The sequence below is a fragment of the Schistocerca cancellata genome, chromosome 11, assembly GCF_023864275.1.
Source record: "Schistocerca cancellata isolate TAMUIC-IGC-003103 chromosome 11, iqSchCanc2.1, whole genome shotgun sequence".
Taxonomy (NCBI): Eukaryota; Metazoa; Arthropoda; class Insecta; order Orthoptera; family Acrididae; genus Schistocerca; species Schistocerca cancellata.
The window spans coordinates 159,471,384-159,485,263 of record NC_064636.1 but is presented as its reverse complement, the minus strand read 5'-3'; the positions used below and the strand labels follow the sequence as shown (position 1 = coordinate 159,485,263).

The 13,880-nt window shown below is 38.3% G+C and overlaps 1 protein-coding gene across 1 annotated transcript; it reads right to left on the bottom strand.

Moving 5' to 3' along the window:
- Window positions 1–7,629: 7,629 nt before the first annotated feature.
- Window positions 7,630–9,396, bottom strand: LOC126108727 (zinc finger protein 708-like). Its single transcript, XM_049914061.1, has one exon. The coding sequence runs from the start codon at window positions 9,088–9,090 to the stop codon at window positions 8,113–8,115; it is 978 nt and encodes a 325-aa protein (XP_049770018.1). The 5' UTR covers window positions 9,091–9,396; the 3' UTR covers window positions 7,630–8,112.
- Between the last annotated feature and the right edge of the window lie 4,484 nt (window positions 9,397–13,880).

Here is a 13,880-nt window from a genome sequence, read left to right as displayed (position 1 = left end):
TTAAGATTATCATCTCTATGTACGCCCAAAAACCTAGTATGTTCTACCCTGGCTACTGACTTCTTTTGATGTGTTATGTTTATTGAAGGAATTAAACTTTTCGCAGCAGAAAATTGGATGTACTGTGTATTTTCGAAGTTTAGAAGAAACACATTCACAGAATACCAATTAATAACTTTTCAAAAGACCTTATTTGTATCATTTTCTATTGGACTTTCCTTTACTGGATTAATAATTATGCTTGTATCACCAGCAAACAGTGTCAGTTCAACATCATTCACATATATCAAGAACAGGAGGAGACCCATGATCAAACCTTGTGGAACACCTTGTAACGCCGGAAATGCATATCCTCCTATTTCCATCTATTGTACTATTTTTTTTCCTTGCTTTGTTACCTCAAGATATGACATTTCTGTCTCTTTGTATATTGTAATTGTTTTACTGTTTGTATATATATATTTATACATTTATGTCGATGTATAATTGGTTTGTTTCGTAAATATTATTTGTATTTTTACGCTGGGTCTTGCCTAGGGAAGACTGCTATCGAACGATTACGTCGCTAGGTCGTGTGAAGAATCAAAGTGTGTAGGATCTTTGGTAGTGTTAACTCTGCCGCGTGGAGCGCGGGCTGAGCAGAAGGAGTGTGGCGGGAGTAGCGAGTGGAGCAGGTGTGTTGTGTGACGCTCCCGCGAGTTGCCGCGCTTTCGGGGTTTGGCAGCATGTAATTGCGATCGACTTGCGATGATAGTTTCTGACATGGTGTCGCGGACGGGAAACATTAACTAGCGCACATCAAGAGCCCGTTTCGTCTGGTGACCGTGTCGAGAAGAAGGCGCGCCTACATCCAGCTTCTGCAACAGCGACGGCTGACAATGAGTGACTGTCGCCACCTCCTCGACCGAAGGCTTCAAACCTTCAATCAACCGACGAGGAAGACTGGACGCACGTAAAGTTTTAGAACTGTACGGCAGACCTCAGCTTTCAAACTGTTCCATTTTCGTCACTATAAGTACAGCAACTTAGCATGAACTTTTGTTGCTCATTGTCCCAATTGCATTACCAAGCAGAGTCCCTTCCTTTTCCGAAACGAACCCGAGTGTCGTTGAAATTCAAACGCCAGCATTAAAGTAATATAGCTAACTCGTTATCACTGCTTTAATTTCAAAGTTCAATTATGGCATTAATAGCTGGCTACAATATTCAGATTACACAAGCACGAATTAAGAGTGCGAGTTTTGTTACCATATTTTAGCTTACCTGTGACTGCAGCTCAGCTTGGTACGTACTAAATTTTACTATTGTTAATTGTTTGGAATCATTTAATTCAAGTTCAAAGTTAAATCTCTTATTTCTAAATTGCGTAGATTCAAGTAGTTTTTGAAATGATTGTTGAGGTAGTCCAAGACTAACCGTATTTTACTGAATTTCGATGTGCTTCAGAAAGAAAGCTCACTATTAACTTCAGTCACTAAATTAACTTTCGATTTTCCGGTTTTATTAATTCTTTTGCTAAATTAAGTCAGGGTGTAGCGAAATTTATTACTTCTGACAAACTTTCAGTTTTCACACTACACGTGTCAACCTTCAGTTGCCACGCTTCTAGTGCTAATTATATGTGTAATAACCTTTCTTTTTCAGTTACTATAGTAATTGTCCTTAGGACTGGCGACCGTGATTTCCCCCAAACCTCAAATACCTAATTACCGCTAGTTAATTGTTAACGTAACGGCTGCACATTTACTTTCTTTATTAACTTTACCCTTTTTCAAAATTAATTTGCACCAGTTTCATTAGCAAATTTCCTTTCATCCAGATGTAACCCTTTCCTCCCTCTTTACCAACAGGTTAACTTCGGTGACGATTGCTTTTCCAAAACTCCCATTAGGTACACGTGGTTTCATTTTTCACTGTCATTCAGGTCGGTAAGTGAGGGGGAGGTTACAACCTAATGTAATTTCATTCCAGTTAGATGAAGTGGCAAACTCCTTCCAATCACTAGAAGCATACAAGGAGACTTTTTGCTTCTGTTCTGTAGATATGACTTAAACCATTCATACGCTTTTCCATTTATACCATAGAATTGTAATTTCTCTAACATAATGTCATCGTTCACACAATCAAATGCTTTGGATAAGTCACAGAATATTTCTACTGGTGACATTTTACTATTTAAACACTCTATTATGTAGACAGTGAAATTGCATATTGCTGTCTCAGTGGAACAGCATTTCTGAAATCCAAACTGTGATTTACTAAGTACCCCATTACTGTTGAGATAGCTAACCACTCTTGAGTACATTACTTTCTCAAACATTTTTGAAAATGCTGTAAGCTAGGATACTGGCTGGTAATTATTGGCATCTGTGGTTTCCCCCTTTTGTAGAGAGGCCTGACAATGGATATATTTCAACCTGCCTGGAAAAATTCCCTGAGTCAGTGATGCATTACATATGTGACTCAAAATATCAGCTGTAACTGCTCCGAATTGTTTTGATGTCGTGTACTCTTAAAGAACATTTATTTTTCAATGATTTAATAATTTTCCTTATTTCACAAGAGTTTGTTAGATGAAACCTAATCTGACTAAAATTTTTCAAAACTGACTCTTCCATGTGCTGCCTGGCTTTTTCTTTTGAACTATTCTCACCAATTTTTTCTCCTACGCTTAAGAAGTGATTGTTACATACATTGGCTACCTGTGTAATGTTGGTTAAGATGGTCTCATTCTCTTTATCAGTAATACTACCTACCCCACTGGTTAGTTTTCCTGTCTCCCTTCTAACAACATTCCATATTGATTTGATTTTATTGCTGCAGTTGTTAATTTGTTCTCTAACATATGTATTTCTTGATTTCCTTACAACTATTCTCAGTGTGTTACAATAATTTTTATAGTGTAAAACTACTTCTTGCTGTCTCATACAGTTTTCTTTTTCTTTCTGAAGACACATTAATACCTACAATAATCCAAGGTTTCTTTAAAAATATTGTGGTGTTACATTTAGTAATTTTCTTTGGAAAACAATGTTCAAAAAGGGATATAAATTTATTAGGAAATTTGCTGCATTTATCATTAGCATTTGGATCATTATATATATATTCCCAGTTTACATTTCCTAAACTTTCTCTGAAGTGATCTATAGATACTGGGTTCAACACCCTCACACTTTTACTTAATGGTTTCTGAAGTGTACACCCTGTTATGTTTTGTAAGTTAATCAGTTGTGCATCATGGTCACATAATCCATTAACCACAGGGAAAGCATGTGTTTGTTCTACATCCTCTTGCTGTACAAATACATTATCTGTTAGAGTACTACTGTCTTGAGCTATACCTGTAGGGATACTGATTCTAAGTTATGTGTTATTAACAACACTTCTAGTTCACTTTTCCTATCAGAAATGCTTAGAAAAGTTAACACTGATATCACCCCAGATTAATAACTTCTTCATTTTGTCTGACAGACAGCATAATAGGGAGTCAAACTTTTTTATGAATAGCTCCCAATCTCCTAGTGGAAACCTTTACACTGTTGCTAATATCAACATTATCTAGCTGAAGTTAACATGCACAAACCTCAAAGTGCTGATCAACACAAAATTTGCTCACTTTAACAGTTGTGTATTTATACACTTGTTTTATGAAAATGGCAACTACTTCTTTATTCATACTAGGTCTACAAGTGTAAGATGCTAAATAATACCCATTTATACTGACATTTTCCATCCCCACAGTTACATGATGCTCAGACAGACAAAGTATATCAATCTCATTCTTATTTTCGAGATCATCTAAATACACTATCAGCTCACCTACTTTTTTTTTATTCCTCTGATATTTTGGTGAATTTGATATCATCCTTAGCTTTATCCTTGTTTGCTGTGCATGAAGTTTCTTTTCTTCTATTTTCCATGGTTGTTGTCTGCCTGGAAATTGACTTTAACCTTAAAAAAAAACATGTCTGCCTTGGTCGCAATAACCACAGGGATCACCCCTTGTGTGACTGTGGCCCACCTTACAGTATCTGCTAATAGAGAAGCTAATTTATCTTCCCCCTTCCTAATAAGGTGCAGGCCATATGTAGTGTAGCCCCACCTACCAATAGCATCTGCCTGGCTACAGGGCTGTCAACCTAAGTACATGAAATAAGATTTAATGAAACAATGAAAGTGTTACAATTGTCTTAATGAGATTTGTTTATTATGGATATATAATCAGTTTGTAATGTATCCTTCAATAATTTTGTAATTTTAACTTTTATACTACAAACTGCAGAGATTATAGGAAAAGTAATAAATCTTATTAATAATATTGAGCTAGACCTCCTTTTGTATAGAAATAACCAGCCAGCCTTCGATGATGCACCCATCTGATGCAGTGTTACAGCCTTTCATGATCTGCGAGGCTAGACCTTCACAACTGGTAACAACATTTTCTGGCCCCAATGCTGTCATTCTGACCCACAATACTCAATCACTGTCCACTGGCATCACCATTGCACCAGCTTACCCACTGCCCAGCTGATGTATCTTGGCAGCCCTCATGCTGTCCCTGCTGGCTCAGTACATGGTCAGCACACCTGTTGCCTCGGCACCACAACACCACTGTATCACTGCATCATTTCAGTTGGCTGCGTATATTTCTACAATAGCCAAAATTATTTCTACAGTAGCCAAAATTGGCAAATTCAAACTCTAAATTGTTGTACTATTATTTGTCACTCCTTAAATACTTTTAGTTTTCTATTCATGTCCACTTTTTTACTGCATTTTGGAAATTATTTGTTTCCCCTATTAGAACGTTGTATCCTTTAGTAAGAGCCACCGGTCCAAAAGAGCATTTTCAAACATCAAACTACTACTTTTGTAATTTTGAAATAATTACCCTGCTGCTATGGAGGGGGAGTGAAGTGTGTGTGGTAGATTGATAGACCGAGTGGGGAACACTTTATGAAATACGTTTCACTTCAGAGCTGTGGCTAGTCAGAACTGTATCAGTTACTGCTGTATATGCCTTGTTCACATTCATACAATTCTGACAGTGAGGATACTGATGAGGAGACACTTCCGAGAAGCATCCTTAGTGAGGAAAACCTAGAAAACCATCCAGCAACCAATGAGACCGCTGCTAATGGTCACATCGGGCCATAGGGCATAGCCGGGATAAATTTGGCTCATTATTGGCAACCAGCTTTCAGTCTGATCAGAGGTGTGCATCTATCCCATTCTCCAGCACTATGCCCCTCAGTCTGTTAGTGGCCTTAGAAGTAAAGTTCTGATGTAAATACCAGTTAGTTGTTTTAAATTACTCGTCATTGTTGTTTTCTTAAAACAATATGCTTGATTACCCTTACTCCTGGACACACAACCAACAACTGACTTGTCCTTGACAATTCTTATACAACAGTTTATTCTGTAGTGATTAGCTTAGGTTATTATTTTAATAGGTGCAGTTACACTCTTTAATTTATGGGTATGTACAGTGTTTATGTAGACTCAGTTCTTTGGGTGGTTTTCCACACAACCACTGAATATGTTTATTTTCTGCTTACATGTCGTGTACCAGAGAAACACCATATAACCCATCCTAATCTGACGCCTATAGATATTCAGTCCATATTGTGTACCTTTTTTAACATGTTACTACAAATTTTACTGTTCCTTAGAGATTCATAATATGTATAGTCGCCACACTTTGTAGTACATTTTCAGATTCATTGGAATATAAGGCTATTGTTCAGAAACCCTGTTTTTCTTTCCTTTTATTGGAAAATAATATTTAATGCGGATGTTGTCTATTATGAATAACCCATACAGCAGTTGTGGATGTACTATAATGGGAAAGATGAAATACAATGTAATCATATCACTACAAAGTGTCACAGCTGAAGTGTAGCAACACAGAACAGTGCCAATCCCTTAATTATAACTATCTCCCATTGTTACACATACGATGAAACATACTAAACCACTTCCAACAATAACAAATAGGCAGGAAATCAAAATTAAAAACAATCGTTCTGAAATTGAAACTCAAGCATAAGTACAATTTTCCAAAAACCTCTTGTATATTTACCACAAATTTAAAAAAATACCCACAATGGAAACATCTTTGAATGTAACACAAGAAATATTTAGTGCTCACGTTCTGAGCTCTCCCAAGTGTTGTTCTTGTGTATACAAATAACTGGAATCAAATCATAACATCTAATGTTTGTTTACCTATTTCATTTTTTTTGTAGAACTTACGCAGTATTAGATGCTGAACAAGTAATTAAGAGCTTTGGTGGATAACACTTACCTATATTATCTCTGAATTATGTACAGAGCTTTGTGAAACAAAAATATTTCACAAAAAATATAGCTATTGTGCACTAGTGTGAATGGCAACCAAGCATGATGAATTTCTAAGATTACACATTTCCGCATCTGACCCATTTACATGAAGATGCACTGATAGGCAAAAATGTCATGAACACTGTTCATGAGGAGAATGAACGCCACATTGTATGCACATGATGCGGTAAGCAGATTACAAGTATATAAGCAGACCAGAGATTTACACTTTTTCTTCTATCAGTAAGATGATCTGCAAACATGTAAATTTAAAGATGTAAATGACTTTACCAAAGGGCAAGTTAAAGTGGCATTGCAGTTGGGAACTAGCACCTCAAAAGTGGTGAAGTTGGTACAATGGTACAATGGCTGAATGGTAATAAGTCCATAACATTATGAAAAGATGTAATACATCTATACTTCTTCCCAAAGTATGGAGGTCAGAAGCTTGCCTGCTCTGTAAAGTTGGAGATGTGGCATTATGTGGTGTATCTAATGAAAGAAAACAACGCTGGGGCAGCCATACACGTTTTGGAACCCACAGTTCAATGTACATTGTTGAATGTGTGGCTCTGGAACATATGGTCACTATGTCTCCATACCAATCCACCAAAATGTTCACTTGCAACTGCAGTGGGCAAGGGATCATTGAGGCTGTAGTGAAGGTCAATTCAAATGTTCACTGTCAGGATGGGTGACATTTCCTGTTACACCAGGTCAGTTGCACATCCAGATATGCTATCATCTAAATGAATGGCACCAAATAGAGGGCCCATTACGCTATGGGGGCAGTCACTTTGGCTCCTGTGGGACACCTGTTAGCAACAGAAGGCATCATGACAGTGGCAGACTATGTGACATTAATTGCAACTGCATGGATTCCTTCATTCCAGGTGTGCTGTCCCATAGTGGAGGCATCTTTCAGCAGGATAAATGTCCATGTCACATGTGCATGGTCTGACTAGCTTGGTAACTAACACTGATGTCTTGACCATACCATTTAGCTAATCTGAATGTGTGGAATACAACTGATGCAAAATACACCCAGAAACATGTACATGATGTTTCAAGTCCCAATCATGTAGAATTGTCAAAGTACTGTATTCCAAAGGTGGCCAAACATGCTATTAAGCAGGTTTTTATATTTGTTGTTATGTTTACTAATGCAGGAGTAGTACCAACAGAACATACATGTACACAATATTAATGACACACCAAGACTCTTGAGAAAACATATCTGAGTAAAATAATTGTTATAATCATGTTTCTCCAGAGTTTACTAGCCTCAATGAAGCAAGTGCCATGAATATATTTTTACTGTCACTGTTTGTAAAATACAGAGTTACAAGTACTACATGATGACTTTGGAATATTAAGCAGCAAGTCATCTCATTTCCTTAGCCTTACACAAAATATTGCAAGATACTTATGATTACTGACAAATGTAAGGATTTATCACAATTCACAATCTTCTTGTCGGAAGATCAATAGGAAAAAGCAGCAGTGCTAATGACAAAAACACATTTGATTCACGTTTATGAGTATTTGGTAATACCATTTCTTGACATCTGAAGCTACAGATATGAATTTTTTGTCACATTATCTGTTAGCACTCCATAGTAGACATCATGACAAGTTTTTTTCACAATTCTACCAGATTTTAAAGTTATTTCACCAAAAGTACAATTTATTGTCCCCTGGTACATACATTATTTGATAGGCCTTGAGGGCACCAACCACGAAAACCTATTTGCGTAAACTAACACATACTTACGTTTTCTTTCTGATGTGAAGTAATGCATGTGTCTTGAGAGTATCCAAGTAAGTGAAACTTTTGTCACAGATACCACATTTGTGAGGCCCACTTCCAGTGTGTTGAAATGCGTGTGTCTTGAGATCATCTGATGTAGCAAAAGATTCCCCACAGATCTCACATTTGTGAGGTTTCTTTCGAGTGTGAATTAATGTATGTTTCTTGAGATTACCTAACATAGTAAAAGCTCTCCCACAAATCTCACATTTGTGAGGTTTCTTTCCAGTGTGAATTAATAAATGTTTGTTAAGATTGCCTAATATAGTAAAAGATTTCCCACAAATCCCACATTTGTGAGGTTCATTTCCAGTGTGAAATAATGTGTGTGTCTTGCGATGATCTGCCCTAGCAAAAGATTTACCACAAATCTCACATTTGTAAGGTTTATTTCCAGTGTGAATTAATACATGTTTGTTAAGATTGCCTAATACAGTAAAAGATTTCCCACAAATCTCACATTTGTGAGGTTTCTTTCCAGTGTGAATTAATACATGTTTGTTGAGATCCCCTAACATAGTAAAAGTTTTCCCACAAATCTCGCAGATGTTGGGTTTCTTTCCCGTGTGAATTAATACATGTTTCTTGAGATGGCTTGACATAGTGAAAGATTTCCCACAAATCTCACATTTGTGAGGTTTCTTTCCAGTGTGAATTAAATTGTGATTCTTGAGACAGCTTGACGCAGCAAAAGATTTCCCACAAATCTCACATTTGTGAGTTTTCTCTCCAGTGTGAATTAATAAATGTTTGTTAAGATTGCCTAATATAGTAAAAGATTTCCCACAAATCTCACATTTGTGAGATTTATTTCCAGTGTGAAATAATGTGTGTGTCTTGTGATGATCTGCCCTAGCAAAAGATTTCCCACAAATCTCACATTTGTGAGGTTTATTTCCAATGTGAATTAATGAATGTTTCTTGAGATTACCTAACATAGTAAAAGATTTCTCACAAATCTCACATTTGTGAGGTTTCTTTCCAGTGTGAATTAACACGTTCGCTGCGGTCGCCAGTGCGAGCCGCTAACGCGCGAGGCGGACGCTTGTAAGCGCACGTGCGCTGAGAGCTGAAATCATAGCCCTGCGAAACCTGTAAGTTTGTGGCGAATAAACTAGATGCCGCCAGCTGATTCGTTTGGAGTTCGTACGCTGGCTACCAGAGGCGCAGCGTTCCACTCAGTCAAAACAGTTCGGGGCCAGCTGCCAGGAGCGCTGCAATCACTTCTCTTTGCAGCCGCACGGCCTTCTATGATTTTTATTTCGAGGAAATAACTTTACATAGTTACCGACTTAGCTCGCCACTGTATCGTTTCATAATTCTTATGGATGAATAAACTTTGTTTTGCAAGGGAAGTCAGCAGTTGCAAGTTATAATAAGATACTGCTGGAATTTATATTTCGTAATCCATACCTGGCTGAATACAAATTATGAACACGCCTAAATTTTGATCGCAAGACTAATGTCTAGTTTTGCGACAAATTCATGTTGTGCACGAACGTAATATTGGCAACGAATATAACGTCTGCGGAAGAGGTGCTAGATATAGAAATACAAGTACACTTTAGCTGCATGCCGATCATGTGATAAATGCTGCCTGCTGTCTGTCGCTTATAAGCGTTACATGCATTTATTGCAAACAATTCTAACAAAGCCCCTTATTTATTTATTGTATTGCTAACTGGACAGAAAATGCAATTCACACAAGTGACAAATCCACTCCATTGAAAAAGAATTAGTCGGAAAACACCAAAAGATGTATAAAACGAAGAAAAAGAAACAGGACTCGTCTGCAATGTGGTGCTATGGAAACCCAATCACAAATATATACATATTTTAGAAATGACTGTATGTGTATGTATGTATGTTCCACATCTCCTCCTACTGGACCGATTTCAACGAAACTTGGTACACATATCCCTATTATCGGAAAACTATCACTGTAGGGATAAGAACCACATACGACACATACGTCAGGAGATATGACGTCATGAACAATGTAATTCGTCAAAAACGGCCGCATCATGTGACGATATTCCACATCTGCTCCTAAACTAGTACACCGATTGCAATCAAATTTGGTACAAATCTTCTCTAAGGTAATGAATCATTTGCTATGGTAGCAAAACCTACTTACGATATATAGTTCAGGAGATATGACGTCATAAACAATTCTGTTCGTGAATAACCGCAACATCAGGTTTGTGATTTCTATTTATTATGTCATTACTACTAAAGCTATTCGTGAAGAATTTTGCAGAGGATATGCATATATACCACTAAATGTAGCTTTGAAATTATATCATAGTATGACACGTAGTACAGGAGATATGACGTCAAAACTATGAAACGCACGAAAATCCGTCCCACTATGCATGTGGTTGTAATGTATTACGTCTGTAATACCAACTCCATTCGCAACGCATTTTGCAGTTTCCTAATATTCTTCCCGGGGAACATGGAAAATTATATTCTTGTGGGACACATAGTACAGGAAATATTATGTCATGAAGATTGACCTGTGTGAAAACGGAACTGAGATGAATGGAAAATAGATAGCGATAGAACAGGAGGCGATGGACAGAGAGAGAAGAAGCAGATGGACTAAAATAAGACAGGAATGAATACACACCCGGGCAACGCCGGGCACTGCAGCTAGTAACAAATACGTTTTCAAGGTGTAGAGGTGATGTTTGTATAGCAAACCACAAATACGTCCACATACGGTACTGTACAGAAACATCATATTCTGAGCAACCAATGTAACTATATTTACATGGCTCTCAAATAAAACAAACACTTTACAAATCAAACACAAACAGATCTTCCTCTGTAGATACGACGTCCCATTACATTATGGATGTGTAATTGTGCAGCAGTTCAAACAGAATCCAGGTTGGTTTGGACACGTTATACACACGTATGGTGTATCCGTACGCTTGCCCCGTGCCGCGCACGTTTTACATCGCTTCCGCATAACTTGCTTCGTCCCTTCCGTTGCGTCCCGCTTTTGCACAACATGTGTGTCTTTACATTTGTTACGCACACCTTTTGTAACGTCCATTGGTGGAAGTAGTCCCTTTATTATTTGTATTCTATAATCATACAAAGTCATATTATGCCCTGAGTATTTATTATATAGGTAATGTGCATTGAACATTAGCATGTCAACTACATGGAAGAATAGTTTCTTTGGCCAGCGGATTGTCTTTCGTTCACATAAATAATAAGACAACATCTGGTCCTGCCTATCGGTCCCAGACATACAACTATTATATCTGATAATTGGCAGTGGTTTCGCGACTATTTGCTGGCGTGCATTCTGCACACGTTCCATTGTATTGGGGTATTCTGTGGAAATATAGGAGACCTCTCGTCTATCCTTCCATTTGCCGATCATTACCCCGTCCGAATATCGTGCTATGGTGTCCCCTTTCCCCAGCTTGGCGCATACCACGTCTTTAGGGGTATTTTTCCTATTTACCCTTAGTGTCCCGGTGCAATGTGTTTTTGCATTCAACAGGGTTTTAGCTAAGGCAAAGCTGTTGTAAAAATTGTCCATGTAAATGTGATGGCCAACATTCACCTTCTCTTCTAACAAATGCAATACTATCTTTTCAGCATGCCCTTTTCCCCCCATATCACCACGCATCCCCGTGTACACAGCGCATTTATTGATGAAGCCGTCTGGGTTATTTAGCATGTACAATTTGATGCCATACTTATTTCGTTTGTTTTTTATGTATTGTCTAAATGACAATCGTCCCCTCCAAAGAATCATTGATTCATCTAAAGAGAGATCCCTACCTGGATAATACACATTACACATTTTGTTGTTGAAATAATTCAATATAGGGCGTATCTTATACAGTCGATCATTTGGTTTCGGTTCTCCTGACTCTGGATTTTTTTGCAAAATGCAATGCGCGTAAGATCAGCAAATATCTGTCTCTGCTCATACTCATCGTTATTCCTTTATTTTCGAACAGCGGATCCCTCTTCCAGTAGTCTTGTAGTCGGGCACATTTGACATTACCCATATGTAATGAAATCCCCAGGAAGACACGTATTTCTTCTATACTTACGGGTTTCCAATTACTAATTCTAGAGCCCTCTTGTGTATTTGCGCTCGCAAATATATTCCGTGCGTTATCATTTGTTTCGTCAACTATGAGCTGCAGTATGTCATCTGTAACCAGTAGCCTAAAGAAATCCATTGGCGTATTGCCAGCAGGCTTCATCAGCAAACATTCTGCTTTCGTAAACGGGTGATACTGCATCCCATGTGGTTCTTCATGCCACGTAACACCTGGTTTGCTTACCTCTGCGAGCGCTGGTTCTTTATCGTCGGCGATTTCCTCATCATCGTCGCCCGTATCGTCCGATTCCGAACTGTCACGAAACATACGGGACAGTTCTGCTTCCACACTGTCATCACTGTGGTCTGTTTCTGCAGTCTCCAAATGCCAGTCACCCTCATCTGGTTCGTCCTCTCTGAACTCTACATCACTATCTTCTAACACACGTAGTAACTCATGGGCAGTATATTGGTCACTCTTCCTACACTTTTTCGCGTTCGAAGGCCCCGGTGTCGGTTCAGTCGCCGCCATTGCAAACAATGCACAACACATACGACAAAAAACGAAAACACACAACTGCAGACAGGAACACGTTACGTGATATGTCGTTGGTTACTTGAACTAACACGAGTGCACAGCCGAACAAACTAAACTGAGAACTCTGCTAGTGAACGCGCCGCTTATATGCGTCAGCCGCAGCGAACATGTTGACGGCGTAGCGTAATGGTCAAGCGCATTGCTCACGAAACAGTCGACCTGGAATCAATCCCAGGTGCTTCCTAATTTTTTGCAATTGTTGTCATTCTTATTTTCCTTGGTTTCGTCAGATTGTTCAACTATTTACCGTAGAATTTAAATACATTCAAGTAGTATATTTATATAACTAGGCGAAAGGTTTAATGAAAATAAAGATTTTAACGATTCTTGTGATTACGTGCGCTACTTTTTATTCATTACGACAGTAGACGTTTTGCCATTTTTATGGTGACATATCATAGAAACATGTGAAACATATATGTTTCACTCTAGGCACATTTTATGAAGGCATTGTTTGAGCAGTTACATTTCTCTGCAACATGCTTCATTGGAAAGCACACTTAATTCAAGTTTTAAAACTAAGGTGTTTCCTCTAATAGTTTGGATGCAAACCAAGCGTACTAGATCATAGGGGTGTCCACAAGAGCACTGAATTGATGCAGCACGGTCGAATGTATTTTAATTGCATCTTCTCTTGATGATACCTCTCGCTGTTGTTGGAGTTATTCAGGGGCACTTTGTAATCTTTTAATTAGATTTTTGACTTGACGATAGAAATATACATCTACCGTAAATAACCGAACACTCTGAAGATACGGAGTAAAATAGAAATGAGAAAACAAAATCAGGACGGACCTGGGATTGATCCCAAGGCGCCTGTTTCGTGAGCAATGCGCTTGACCATGACTCTACGCCAATAACGACGAACAGAGCGCTAAATAGGGTATAGCCTCCTATAGTGCTATCGGAACAACTTTCGAGAGCATGTTCTCCTTTCCTATGGCCAACTCAGGCGAAATATTTCGGGCACGTTATGTGGAGTCCCACCTCTTTCTAGAAACAATTCGGACGAAATCGGCGTGTCCCAGTTGGCGACCTCCCCTAGTGAGAAC

Excerpts from the sequence above, each read along its gene's own strand:
- LOC126108727 (XM_049914061.1), bottom strand. The coding sequence starts at position 9,090 with ATGTTAGGTAATCTCAAGAAACATTCATTAATTCACATTGGAAATAAA.